This window comes from Salvia hispanica, chromosome 6, assembly GCF_029641045.1.
Source record: "Salvia hispanica isolate PSC_SH4W2 chromosome 6, Shi_PSC_v1, whole genome shotgun sequence".
NCBI lineage: Eukaryota > Viridiplantae > Streptophyta > Magnoliopsida > Lamiales > Lamiaceae > Salvia > Salvia hispanica.
The window spans coordinates 17744727-17759534 of NC_142697.1; the positions used below are offsets into that span (position 1 = coordinate 17744727).

Below are 14808 nucleotides of genomic sequence, written 5' to 3' on the forward strand. Positions count from 1 at the left end.
TGATACAGTAGAACAAGTAAAGTCAGACTGCTTTTAGAAACAAACCAGAAAAATTCAAATGCTACAATTGATTTGTGTTGAATTCATAACTCAAGTAAACCATTATCTAGTGCAAGTATCCATTTCCACCAGACAATGAAAACGACACCACTCTAAAACAATTTACACATTCATACCTTTGAAGGGGGCCCGTGAATGCACCACCAACCCCACTACGAAAAGGTGCTTTGGTCATTCCACCATTGATAGCAAAAGATGAACATCAAGAGAGGTTTGACTTTGCTTTCCCTTCTTTACTTGAATATTCCGAGGACATGAGGCGTGTGTCTCCACTGCGCGGTATGACATGTCAGCGCCTTTCGTTGAGGCGGAAAGAAGGTGGGGAAAGGATGGTCTGTGGGATATGACTAGGATTTCAACTAAAGAGGAGTGTAAAATTAGCAAGTTCGGATTGGGTTCGTGGTATTGAGGGATTAGGATTGGGGGTCGGATTCTGGTTTCACTAGGAAGGTAGTGTCTGGAGGTTGCGTGTTGTAGATAGCCGAAGCAAGAGATATTGGCATGATACAGAGCGCCTTGGATTGAAGAAACTGCATTGCAGCCCCAACATTTTCTTCCATAAGCTTTGCTACCTGCCTCTCAGTGCCATCATTTGACCATTTATCCCAAGCCGGCTGAGCTCTTCCACCGTCACTGCATTCTTCCTTCAAAAGTCACATAAATCAAATGTAAGATATGAAAAGGCTAGGTCCTTAATAAATCTAGCTTTTACAACCAAATACTGATGTTACCTCTACTGATGATATTGGGATGTCTGTCACAAGCGGTGCCACAGCACCGGCCCCTCCCAATCTACTCATGCTCAATACCTGTAGGAACAATGTTGCTGATAAGGATATAAGTTATGAAAAACTCGAGCTTACACTTGAAGTTACATGAAAAAAGTAGTCAGGCGGTGACCATTGACCCTTTCCATTTTTATCACGAGATGAGTAATTTTTTAGACACAAATGCTTTAATCTTGATTGCATCAATACATGAAATTTTTTTAAGCAGCTATTATGACAACAATTTCTACATTTGCTACTTTCATAACATCAATGGAGCCAGGTGCCAATTCTGTAATTATCTTGGCCATTACATACAATTCCAGGTAAATTGCATTTAAAGTTTTTCTTGCATGCTTAAAATCTTGCAAACCCTGTTTTTAATTCAGTGTTGTTAATGCAAAAGGTGATCTCTATAAAACTGACAGTTTTTTTTTTCTGTAATTTCATCTTAACTTACTAATACCAAAAGGGGTTTGATCAGTGTACCTTGACTTGGAGCCTTAAGAACTTGACATAATCAACAATTTCATCAAGCATAGCTGCCCTGTCAGTCTGCATAAAAAATTCAGGTGGAGTATGCATAAGCATAAAGAAGCTCCATTTATAAATAATAGAAATTCATAACACTTTTGGGGGTATAATAATTAGTTAAGGTTTGAGTACTATGATGCTGAACTAGATAGTAGAGATAAAAAAGCACACCTTGTTAACACTAGGAACTAAATCTTGCAATGCTCTTATTCTTTCCGCTATTCTTTCTCTCCGCAACTACAACAAGAGAAAACACCATTAAATGAATTATGATCACATTTCAAAATATGCACTTGCATCCTGAAAGCTGATCTCCTGAAATTACTAGGCATACCCTTTCAGCAATACTGTGTGGATCAGTCGCTTGGCCTCGTCTAGCACGTACCCTCGGACGAATTCCAGGTGGATGGGGCGGCGCCTGTACAGTGTTCATCATCGGCTGTCCATGAAAACCCTAAGTAACAGAAAAAAGAGTAATTTCTTTATATCCGGCTTGCAATTTCAAACCGATCATCACATTAATGCTATACATTAATATGGAAATGGCATCACAATTTCAAACCGATCATCAGGAAACAAACATCAATAACCTGCATTCCACACACTTCAAAGCAAACATATTTCCATACTTAACAAATTGACTATACAATAGTAGAGTAAAACTAGTGCATTTGCAGCAACAAATAGCTAATCACGAACATCATAATTAAATTAACGATAAGCTTTAATAAGGTACGCATCAGAAGCAACAACAAGAAGTTGTGAAGGAATTTACCCCTTTGATGGCAGCTGCGCGGGAATCAACAAAATCATCAAGGTGGAACCTCTTCCCGCTACCCGAGGCGTCGTTGTAGCCTCCCTTCCCCTGCTCCAAGCTCAGCCCCAACGGAAACCCGGCGCCGCCGCCTCCAACGGTGTAACCGCTGCCGATTCCAACCCCGAGGCCGACTCCAACGAGATGAGAGGAGGCGTCGCCCGAGCCGAGCTGCAGCATCATGGCGGGAGAAGGAGCTTCGTTTCCGACCAAAGTAGCGTCGGCTCCAGCGGCGTAGTTCTGATAGCCTAAAATCTGCTCGAGGAAATCGTCGGAGGGGGTTTCGCCTGGATTGTTGGACATGATTCAAGTATTCAACTGAAATTCACAATTCACATGCGAGAATTGAATGTATGAGTGAAAGAGAGAGAGAGCAATGTTGATGTTGTTTGATTGCTTCCTTCTTTCCTCTGTAAAGAGATGATAAAGCGGGGCTTCTTTGTTCGTCTTATAAAGGATTCCACTTCTCAAACCAGTTCTGCTTTTTCCACAATTTACATATTTACCATTTTCCACACTTTACCCAAAAATATTACTCCTACTACTACTTTCTCTTTTCTTTTCCTACATTTGATTTGAGAAAGTGATGTTCAATATTTAAATATACATGACAAAAAAAAATTAAAGATAGAATAAAATAAGAAAAAAATGATAACATAAAATAGAAGAATGGATAACATAAGTAAGAAATACTATAGTGTTTTTTGTTTTTAAAATGATTTAAGCAACTCAAAATGAAACACAACTAAATAATTTGAGACAAGGGGAGTAGTAGTAACTTTTAGGAGGTTGAGTCACTAGAATTTCGAGCAAGAGTCCATCAACTAATATGTATAGTTACTGGCCTTGCTTCTTGATCAATTAATAATAAACGCTTGAATTTTGTAAAACTATAAGCTAAAACCAAAATATATGAAGTGGTTGTGACTTCAATATATCCAATATTTGTATACTCAATATTTTAGACATAGTCCATAGCAAGTCAACAAATAGCATGACTCCATTAAAAATGAACTGGACTTGTAATTTTGTCGAAGAAAAGTATGATCCATTGCAATGCAATAAAAACAAAATGTTCGATAATATTGATCAAAGTAGTTCAATAGCCAAGAAATGTGGATTTTTTGCTTGAGGTGGGTAGAAAATCTGATATCAACCGACCTCTAAAAACAGAGAGAGTAGTATAACAAGATGTGGTAGACGTATTTAAAAAAATGAAGTGGTAGACTACTATACAAGGTCAAACTCAACACCATTTCAACACTAATTTGAAAGAAGAAATATAGTGCCTTTTTGACTTCGCGTTGAGAGTGGTTGGTGATTACACATTCTCAAGTTTTTCCATCACGTGCAGTAGAGAAATACCATTCTTTAAATTATTATTATTATTATTATTATTATTATTATTATTATTATTATTATTATTATTATTATTATTCTGTTATTGTAATTTATTCTGTTATTGTAATTTTAAATTTAAAATTTGTCAATAATGGAATGACTATCGATTCAGTATTTGCTTCTTTTTTTCTTTTGGGTAATAAAGAAGATAGTACTAGGGAAGTAATCTACTAGCTTGGCCAGTAGACCAAGTAGAACTAATTTAAAGAGTTCGATAATGGTACATTGTTACTATCCAATCTAGGACAATAAGTTACAGAGCTTGAACAAGAGTGATGGTGATACAAGTAACTGAAATTATGGCTGAATCTTGGTACTAGCTTGCAAACCAGTTTGAACTTTGTTTGTAAAATGTGCTTCCAATCTGCAACCCAACAATCTGAAGTTAGGTTCATGAAAAGAATACGAATATCTATGTACCCTATACAGCTCTCATCATACCTGGTGGAACATTTGTAATAGATCGTCTCTGGGGAGTTATACGTGCGTGCATTCGAGAACATTCTCCGAACATCTGCCACAAACATCTCCAAAGTTACATAATACTGCTCGGATTCTACCCGCTTTGACATTGTTTTTAAATCTGCATTTGACATCACAACCAGGTCAGTATATTACGGAACTCAAGATGCAAGCTCCTGCTCCAACATATACAATAAAACCTCTATAAAGGAATATCCTTAGGACTTTCAAAAAAAATATTCCTAATGAAGGTTATTTTCTTAATCAGAGCTCTAAGAGGGTTTTTATTTAACATAAAGGCTATAATTACCAAACACACACACACAATTAATCCAACTACTTAAAGTAGTGTTTGGATATTTTGGATGGATTCAACAAAAAAGATTGAGCGCACACAATTTAAAGGATGTAGGTACAAGGTAATAGATAAAGTTATTATCACATGCAATCTTAGACGAGTATTTTAAATCAACTTATATACTACTACTGCTTATTTATTCCTAAATGAAGTGTATATCTTTAAGAAGGGACATGAAAAGTATGAATTAACAATTTTGTAGTTTATTCCTAGATAGAATATTCATGTATAGAGGTTTTATATTATACGAGTCATAGTGTCATACCCATTGGATCCTTAATGATGTTATAGTAATCAGGGACATCTCGTGCATCTACAGGTTCTTTAAATGGCCAAGCATCAGGATGATCATGCATCGCCTGCTCAAATAATATGACCATCATCAGCAGCATGCCATAAAATTGTAAAATATAAGCAGGCAGTAGAAAACTATTTATGACTACCATCAGCCAGAATAAGCAAAATCCAGTTGATGGCATAACATGTTACTGAATGAACCCAATGCCAAGTATTTAAAACGAAAAGTAAATAGAGATAAGATATCTATGTGTATGCATTAAATCACATTTTGTACAGTCATGATTGTGAATCAATACACAGGTAGCAACTTGTTTAATCTTATATATAGTGGTAGACTCATAGATGCTAAATCTTTTTTACTTGAAAATACTAAAGCCCAGTATGTCAGTATGGAAATTTAGCAAGTTAAAGATGATTGAAGTGGCTTACCTTAATAAGTGAGCGCATGAATGCAGTCAATTGTTTCTGATGAGAGGTAACATCTGTTGACAAGTTTATTGGTTTAAATTGAGAATGGCCATACTGGTCAGGGGTCCAGCCTGCCTCTCCTGTTCATATTAAGTTGCCGGCAAGTCCAATTAGGTCATAAATAAAGAAAACAATCAGAGGAAGCAAACACCAATACTGAATAATCAATATAGAGGACAAAGTATCATATGAGCTACCAGCCTACCAATATGTGATACTTTTGTAAAAAGAAATATCATAAAGATCTCCTTAAATAATGTTCACAAACTTTACTTATCAGCTTCAGATACTCAAATGAAATACAGTGCTTACAGCCAGCTATGTCAACACAATTGGCAGCAGGATTTTCTAGTAGCACCATGCCATTTTATGAGGAAAATATTAAAAATATCTGATGCCTTCAAGAGGCATATGGTAAGGAGTGAAAAGCGTCGACTCATACACGCGACACACTTGATGAAATAGCAAAGAGACTCTGAATGATGGAAACTACTTGATAAAATAACCTAAGGAACAATGGAAGAAAACAGGCAAAAACGTTCCTCTTGCAAGGCCTTGGAGAGACTTCCATCCAGAACTAATTCATTTCACACCTCTCCCATGCATCCATAAGAAGGTAAAGAATTTACATGACATAAGTAACAACAACTGAAAGATAAACTTAAACCTACTCTAGAAAGAGTAACGAAAGAAATCAAAAAGATTAGATAACAACTACTACTGAAACTAAATTGCAAAGGACTCCTAACTAACAAGGACTTTGAAATAAATCTACTAATAAATGAAATCTAAAAGATAATAATAGATACAGCAAAAGACTCATATCCTAAACTTGCATCTTCGAGACCCCATCCCAAGCTTTCATCTTGGAGTGAGTGGCTATTGTTCCTAATCGAGATCAGTATATCATAACAGGAGAAAGTAACACCTTTATTGTGGCGGTATTATATAAGAAAATATATGAACTCAGCATTCTAAGCCCCGCAGAACCACATATTATTATCAAATAGTAAGACACAGATTCCAACCAAAGTAAAGATAACTGACGAAATGACTGCAGAAAAACTAAGATAAACATTCAACAGTAATAATAGTTTATGAGAGGGTATAGGGAGACTAACTCAAGCCAGGTATGTCAATGTTGTTTGGCCTTTTGGGAATCCCAGCCTCTTTCTGAAAAGAACATTTTACATAAAATGTGAAAATGCTTAATCATGAAAACAAATTGTCTGAAAATAGAAACATACAAAGGAACCACCAACTACATTTTGATAGATAAGACGAAAGAGGACATCATATGTTCCATCACCCTGGGCTTGTAGTAAAGAACAAAGCAAAGAGCAAATAACTCCAATGTACTGCATTTACCTTCTGAAAATCAATGCCGGGGTAGACAATGTGACAATTCGAGAGCTCCCTAATCTTTTCATCAATTGCCTGGCAATAAAAAGATTAAAAGTTAGATAAATTGAAAATCATCATTATATATGAAACATTATTGCTTTTCAATAGATCCTGCCATGTTAAATGATTTAGTCACACCTAAAGTCCTAATCTAACAATCTAAGAATATCAAATGGCAGAGCACTAAATCATCTTACCTGTCTCTGACGGCGTATCATTGTTGATAAATCAGTGTACGGAAGCTTTGGATCAATGTGGCACTCCATAAGGATTCCTCCGTCATAATCCTTAATATAGCTAAAGGATAAAAAGAAAAAATGAATAAAAAACTCATATCCACTACTGAGATGAAAAATTGAAGTTCTGTCACAATTTGGAATCTGCTGCCTCACTTTAGATCATATCTATAATGATTATGGAAACAAGATGTCTGACACATTTGGAATTAGATGCAAAAGTAAATGAAACTATCCATTTCATCTTCTGATACATGAAATAAAAAATTCTCTAATAAATTATGCCCAACAGAATAAAATCAGTTTCAATGTTATATAGAGAAGTTGATTGAAACGTACCCTTGCCATCGTTCTTTGTCCAAGTATATTTCTTTAGTGAAGCCCTAAAAAATAATATACAAGTCAGGAATCTCATTAATGAAAGCATTTCTATATATCAGAAGAAAAGTAAGAGATGTCTAATTTCAGTATCTTAGAGATAACGACTGCACTAAGCAGAAGCAACTCCACTAGGATTGCTGCAAATTAGGTCCAGAAATGTAATCTGCTAGCCCCCCAGCCCCACCATCTTGGCCCCCTCTTATTGACTCTACGTTCTAATACGTATACAGTTCTGTACTAGATCAACGCATACCTAAAAAAGGACTTAACATGAACTAAGGACTAACTAACTAAGGTCCTTCATATTTCCTTGACCCTCTGAGAATATGTATGCTAAATCAACCTAGCCAACCTGCATTGCATTAGAAATTTGGGAGACAGAAATCCACAGACTAGCTCTCGCCTAGTGCAGACTTGGTATTCACCAACCATCAACCCGAGACGGAGGTTCCATCCACGTAATTTAGTCTTAGTTCTTACTGTAGTTTAAAGATAACAGCCCTCAGAAGAGAACCAGCACAAAATTCAGCAGAAGACTTAAAAGAAGGCCAAGTTGATTAAGGTTTGTTGAATTCTAAAGACCATAATATCATCCCCTTGTGGAAGAGTGGGAGAGACAAAAAATTCAACCATATCTTTGATCCATCTAAATGCAAAACCTGTACTTTCCCAGATCCATTAAGCTATCAACATATAGTAGATCTTTAAGCCTTGAATGGTCAACAAAAATACTGCACTAAGTCAAATTACACATGGAGCAGTATGCTAAACATGCATGTTGTAAACCCACCTGCTTGACAAAGTAACCGACAGCATTGTTATCAGCATATGTGAGGAAATGTGTTAGGCCATCCACATCACGTGCGTGCTGCTTTAAGTGATTCATAAGTCGTGTGCCATAGCCTTTAACTTGTTCATCAGCCGCAATAGCACAAAAAGCTATCTCCCCAAAATTTTGGCTATATATGAGTTGAGTTTAACAACACGTCAAATACTTAAATCAGCAAGAAGTACTACCACATATCCTTTAGGGGAAACTATATTAACACTTCTTAGTTCCATTTGGTCTATATTGATATTAGAATTAGATAACATTGATAGAGAAATTTGCCAGGTTCACAAGACATATAAATAGGTGAAAACAAATGTAAGAGAATATGGAAATCCAACACTGCTGAGTAGCAATGCGGCTGATGCCAGTATTGTCATGGAAAGTAAATGCAACAAAAATCTCTTCCGTCACCTTTATAAAGGACTAGTATAACAAGACACGTGACAAATTGTACCTGATGTAAGGGCGATATGTAATACCACCAACCACCGTATTCCGTCTAATAACCATCACAGACTTGTGGTTTCTGCGATAAAACCACAAGAGAAAATGAGATATGAATTACTAAAATAACAAGCAAACTTAATAGATAATCCATTAAAAATGATCAACAACTGAACTAGCTGGTCCTTCAGATACATGAAAAAACCTAATTGAATAATTGCATATAAGCTTCACAGAGAAGGTTCAGAACCAGGGGCATGCCTATCCATTAGGAGACGTACAATGTACTCTCTTGGCATATTAGGAAGTTGCCTGGCAAAGATGTTCTTCAATCCTATCAGCCTGTAAAAGTACAGACCAAGGTTATTGAATCAAGCTCTAATTTCCTTATGAGAAAATATACAACAACTTGAGTTTAGCAGATACCACAACCAAAAGGAGCATAAACTAATATTTCAATTCCATGAAACGTAAACGGTTTCAGAGAGATAGCAGAAGTAATTACCAAATCATGTGTTTATCAACACCATCATTGGACGCGCATACAAATTTGAGGTTTCCTGCTTCTTCCTACGAATTTTGGGAAAATAACACCCACATAAATTACCCTTGCACAGTTTGGATGGGGCAGGGGAAGCATGAAAAAACGAAAGAAGACAAACAATCTATAAATGAGAAAAACATAAGTTTAAAGTTTAGACACGGTTCCAACCTTTCAAGAAAATCAGTAGTGAGTAGAGCATAGTTATGCTAACTCAATCTGTTGAAAGAATCCATATCCACAACCATCTAAAGACTGCATTAATTCATCACTTTATACTGAACTTACTCAGAGGTATGAGTAGCTTACGCAGATCTCGTGCAAGTGCAGATAGATGGGCATCCACTAAGGCAAATGTGATATGGAGACATGGGAGTAGGATCTAATATAAGAAAGATTACTACAGTAGCTCAGACATATCAACAGCACCGTACAATTATGTTAATTTCTAACTTTTTCTTCTTAATTTGACATAGATTGCAAGTGTCACCTAAATAACCATTGTTCTCAGTGATGGGGGACAAGATAAGAGTTCAAACTATTGTAAATGATGAATCATGCTTATTCATTTCTCAGCAATTCAATAACCGACAACAATTGAGTACTTATTCATTCACTTCCAAACCATTTTCATTCCAAAACTAAGAGTGGAAGCATCCACAATCAATCTGATCCAATATGTAGAACTTTCTAAGTATCAGAAATAGATTAAAAATACTACTGATATATGAAATTTGAGAGATTGATTATGCTTACTTCTCTCTTCAAACTCTCTTCTCTTGCACTATAAGCACCGCTGGTCTGTATATTATCTGTAAAAATGCTCTTCACAGTATCCTCCTTCACAACAATGCCAGGAACCGATCCGTTTGCCCCTGTCGCCGCAGCAGCGCCTGAGCTACTGCTATTAATATTTCCCTCTTTCACTGTGTCGGAAGGCTCAACCTTGACCGAAGGCTCAACCTTGATCTTCGTGTTCCTCGCGGCGGCGGCGTTATTGCTGCTCTCCAGCCGAGAAGCGGTGAAATTGCGCATGGAATTGTCGTACTCCTCCTCCTCGTCGTCGACGACCTCCTCCGACTCTTCATCGGAGTCGGAGTCGGCGCCGCGGACGCTGTTGCTCTCGAGGTCGTCGTTGGAGGTGAGAGGGCCGTCGCGCGTGTCGGAGAAGGAGGGAGGAAACGGTGGCGCGTGATCATCGGGCTGCAGTTTGCGCTTGTGGATGGATGAGGTGGCAGAGGCCGAGGCGGAGTGGGAGGGCGACGGAGACTGAGAGCTCCGAGAACGGACCGGCGCCGTTAAATGCGACGAATGTCCGTCCATTGCTATATCTCGGCGAAATCCAACCACAGTTCACTTTCCAATTGAAAATTTGAAGAGAAAAAGGAGGGGAAATTGGGGGAGATGAAGATCACAATTGGATTGTGTGCCCTAACTAGTTTATCACTACATTTTGAATATAATACACTTCTCTTTTTACTACTACTACAGTCTACAATTTACTTTTAACATAATTTAATTATTTTATTAAATAAATTTCATTAAATTTACCTTTGTGTCATTCATTTTTTTTCGTTTAAAAACTTCATGTAATTGTAAAGTAGAACATTTGTCCATACCCTTTGTTTCTACTAGTAGATAGGGATCAAAATTATTTTATACTTACACTTGTAAACTTAATTTGTCTTCTCTTTAATTTGCTACTGAGATTGATTCTGTAAGGCAGATTATTGAAAATTAAAATAAATTGAGCTATATGTTTGGTACAAATATCATATTCTTGATAATTACATATGTATGTCCATTGCCAATATCTTTGGGATACCGAGAGCATCCGTTACAATATCCATAATGCGGATGCTCTGTCATCACATTTGGAGGATGCAGGACGCGTGCAAGCGTCCGGTCCCTCATCCGTTCCTCAAACGAGTGATAGAGGATTATCCCTCCATGCGGCCCTTCTTGGCCGACGATGTTGAGTCATTGAGTGGCCATGAAGCTCACTTGCTGGTCTACAAATAGACTTAGTTTTATCAAGTGTTAGTATGTATAGATTTTTAACGATACAAATTGATTTTTTATAATAAAATAAAATATAATTTCACAATAATTCATATTTAAAATTTCTAGCTTATCTGGTATTAATTTTGACTTTTGCATATAAGATAAAGTTTGAAGAAGAGTAAATATTATAATGAAGTGTGTTAAATATAAGGATATGTTTTGTTATTTGAAGAAGAGTAAATATTATAATGAAGTGTATTAAATATAAGGATATGTTTTGTTATTTAAGAATCATCAGTTCTTTTTAAATCAAATTTAATTGTTAGGATCATGTGTTCATATTGTATGTAGACTTGTAAAACGTTCTATATTTGTGTTTACATAACGTTGATCTAGGATTATCATTATTAATATCGTACTAGGATATTACTAGATAGAAATACTTCCATCATAATCCATAACATAAAAATCCAATCAATGAAGATTTATACAAATCTTAATTCTATTTAGAATAGACATCCAGAATATATCAAACATTACTCAAGATTTCTGAGATGAATAAATTTATCTAAATCCATTTTAAATAAGGATTTTCTTATATATCATTAAGTTAATCTATCTAGGAAATAAATCCAAAAGATAATGATAACTTGGATTAATACTTATTTTAATCCATCTAAGATTTGTCTTAATAGAATTAAATCTATTCAAATCCATAGGATAAAATAAATTAATATAAATATTTATCCTAATTCAACTAGGATTTATCTTGGAATAAATCCATATAAATCCATAGAATAAGATAATATTATATTATTATTATTCAAATCTATCCGATATTTATCTAGGAACAAATCCATATAAATCTATAAGATAAGAATAAAATATTATATTATCACTATCCAAATCTATCTAGAATTTATCTAGGATTATTATCTAAATCCATATAGGATTTGTCTAGGGATAAATCCACATTAATCCATAGGATATAGATAAAAATTAGATTGTCATTATCTAAATTTAACTAGGATTCATCTAAGAATTAAATCCTTACAAATCCATAAAATAAAATAAGGATAAAATCTATAATTAATCCATGATTTAATACAAAATCAAATCTTATATAATATATAAAATCCAGAAGATATATCCAAATCTTAATTCTAAATTAATCTTGAATTATTTCCAAAATTAATTCCAAGGAAACCCTAATTTAAATTTGGAAAGCGAAGTCACGGGGCGAGACAAAGCGACGTCACGCATAAGGAAACCCTAATCTTGCGTCGTCGTACTCCCACTGAACCGCGGCCGTTGCCGCTGCATCATCTCCGGCGCTGCTGCTGTTGCTGCATCGTCGCTGCTGCGACGTCGCCTTCGCAGCGGCTGTGACAACAGCTTCCTCCGAGCCCGGAAACTGCCCAAGAAGGGCTCCCACTCGAAAAGTTGTCGCCGCCGGAAACCTGCTGTCTCGTGCAGACCTTCGCTGCTGCATCTGAGTCGTCGTCAGCAGCGACGTCGACTTCACCGCCGCCTTGCTGCTTCCACCACCGCATGATGGAGCTGCCGCTGCGTTGTTTCCAAAACTCCGACGACGTTGTAGCGATCAAATTACGTTGCAATTACTTAGCCAATTAATTACCTTATGATCAAAAAGGGGTAGCAAAACAAGAATTGGAACAAAACGCCACAAACAGGTATATATATTGCAACTAATGAGAACAAAGGTTACTCAATACGTAATGATCACTAATTTGGAAGAAGAGAATTAATTCTCCAAATACGTTGAAATTAGGCAGAAGTCAAATTCACGCAGCATGCATGTTCTTCGTGCAACGTCATGTTAATATATACTAAAAATAACGACCACGCACCGAATAAAATCAAGCATTCAAGCAATTCAAATAACATAAAATTAATCCACATAATCAGAGCCAAAAATTAGCTTTAATACCAATTCCTGGGATTTGGTGCCCCTTGCATAGCGGAAGACTTAGACAATTGCACAGCGGAAGACTTAGACAAAACAAATAAATCAGATACGGATCTATTTGACCGATTATGCGATTAATCAATTCACATGTTAAACAGATAATTGCATGCTAGAACGCAAATAATTCATACTCAAAGAAAGTAAATCCTAAACATGAATTCTACGGTTTAGAGTTACCGATTTGATTCTCCAGAGAATCGTCGATTACTCTTCTCCACGTGATGATCTTCAATACTAGACCACGGATCTTCGTTATCGAACTGTATCTCGATATCAGGGTGGGCTGATCTTATCAAAATACTAGGACTAAAATAAAGAAGACAGAAAATTCCTCACGGAGGAGGAGCTGAAATTTTCACAGAGGAGAAAATTAAAGAAAAATTCGTCCCACTCAAAAAGAGAGTTGGCGTAATTTTCAATAATGAACTAATGAATATTCTGTCTCTTTTATTCTTCTATTTATATTAAGTTCCTTTTGGGCCCAGACAGAGATCCATGGAAGGTTTTGGATATGGGCTCCTCCAATTAGCTTTTTACTAATTAAATTGAACCCACAATTTAATACAAGCTTATATTGGAATATTACGAGCAGCCACTACAGAAGTAATATTGAACTCTCCCCATCCAAATCCGAAATTACAAGTAATCCGGGTTTTCACTTTGTTTATTATTTATTTCTCATGCTTAAGATATAAATGTCCATTAATTAATTAATGTCTGCTATGGACTTAATTAATTAACATCTTATTAATTCCAAGAGTGGACTCAGCAAGAAACACTTATTTATTATTCATAGAGTAATAAAACTCCAACTGGCCAGTTTTTCGAATAATAAAACCTTGTTCGAGCTCCTCTTGAGGACATTATCAAACGAGACTCACCTCGCGCGCGATTCAACATAATAGTAATCCTAGCACCGCTAGATATTAATCACCACTACCCAATATATCAGGATTATTGGGTTGCGAAAATCCCGCACCATTTGCGAAAAACCCGCACCATTGCAACCTTTTACGATAGGTAGCCAAAGGCTATCTAGGTTGTGAAATTCTTCTTTCTCTTTTGCAAAGCATTGCATAGAACTGACTGTGTTACCTTAAAGTGGACGTCGTCCACAACTGGTCTACTAAGCAAAAGACTTGGCTTTGTTTACTTCTTATACATTTAAATGTTTGTAAAACATCTTATAAATGCACAAGCAAACACAATTAATAATAATAGTGATTCTATTCGTGCGAGACTGCTCGAATAATACTGAATTGGGTTAAAAGTGGATGTAGAGTTTTAAGTATACAAGCAAGATTCTATTCGCGCGAAACTTGCTCGAAACATGCTTTTCAGTATACCAACCCTAACAGTGTTAGTATGTATAGATTTTTAACGATACAAATTGATTTTTTATAATAAAATAAAAATATAATTTCACAATAATTCATATTTAAAATTTCTAGCTTATCTGGTATTAATTTTGACTTTTGCATATAAGATAAAGTTTGAAGAAGAGTAAATATTATAATGAAGTGTGTTAAATATAAGGATATGTTTTGTTATTTAAGAATCATGAATTCTTTTTAAACCAAAATTAATTTATAGGATCATGTGTTCATATTGTATGTAGACTTGTAAAACGTTCTATATTTGTGTTTACATAAAGTAATCATTTATCATAAAAATAATTTTTCTCATTCTTTTTCTTTAACTGATAAATTATTGAGCTAAGTTAGAGACCAATGTCGTTTGGGCTCGGATTTCTTGTTAGGGAATCATGGGCCTCCAGGTACCCACATACTATGATGTATTTTATTGATTCCA

General features: G+C 35.8%; 2 protein-coding genes across 2 annotated transcripts; both read right to left on the reverse strand.

Annotated features, from left to right (window-relative positions):
• On the reverse strand, positions 1-2600 carry LOC125207076 (transcription factor UNE12-like). The gene is made up of 6 exons (XM_048106280.2): positions 2137-2600; positions 1696-1815; positions 1533-1598; positions 1317-1382; positions 792-869; positions 1-704 (listed from the first exon to the last, which is right to left on the reverse strand). Exons 1-6 carry the CDS (start codon positions 2476-2478, stop codon positions 474-476), a joined length of 903 nt encoding a protein of 300 aa, XP_047962237.1. The 5' UTR covers positions 2479-2600; the 3' UTR covers positions 1-473.
• A 1131-nt stretch (positions 2601-3731) lies between these two features.
• On the reverse strand, positions 3732-10441 carry HAG1 (histone acetyltransferase of the GNAT family 1). Its single transcript, XM_048107715.2, has 13 exons — positions 9759-10441; positions 8967-9031; positions 8723-8803; positions 8472-8543; positions 7976-8144; positions 7144-7187; positions 6766-6865; positions 6533-6601; positions 6286-6337; positions 5126-5244; positions 4662-4755; positions 4018-4159; positions 3732-3940 (listed from the first exon to the last, which is right to left on the reverse strand). The coding sequence occupies exons 1-13, from the start codon at positions 10323-10325 to the stop codon at positions 3874-3876; spliced, it is 1641 nt and encodes a 546-aa protein (XP_047963672.1). The 5' UTR covers positions 10326-10441; the 3' UTR covers positions 3732-3873.
• Between the last annotated feature and the right edge of the window lie 4367 nt (positions 10442-14808).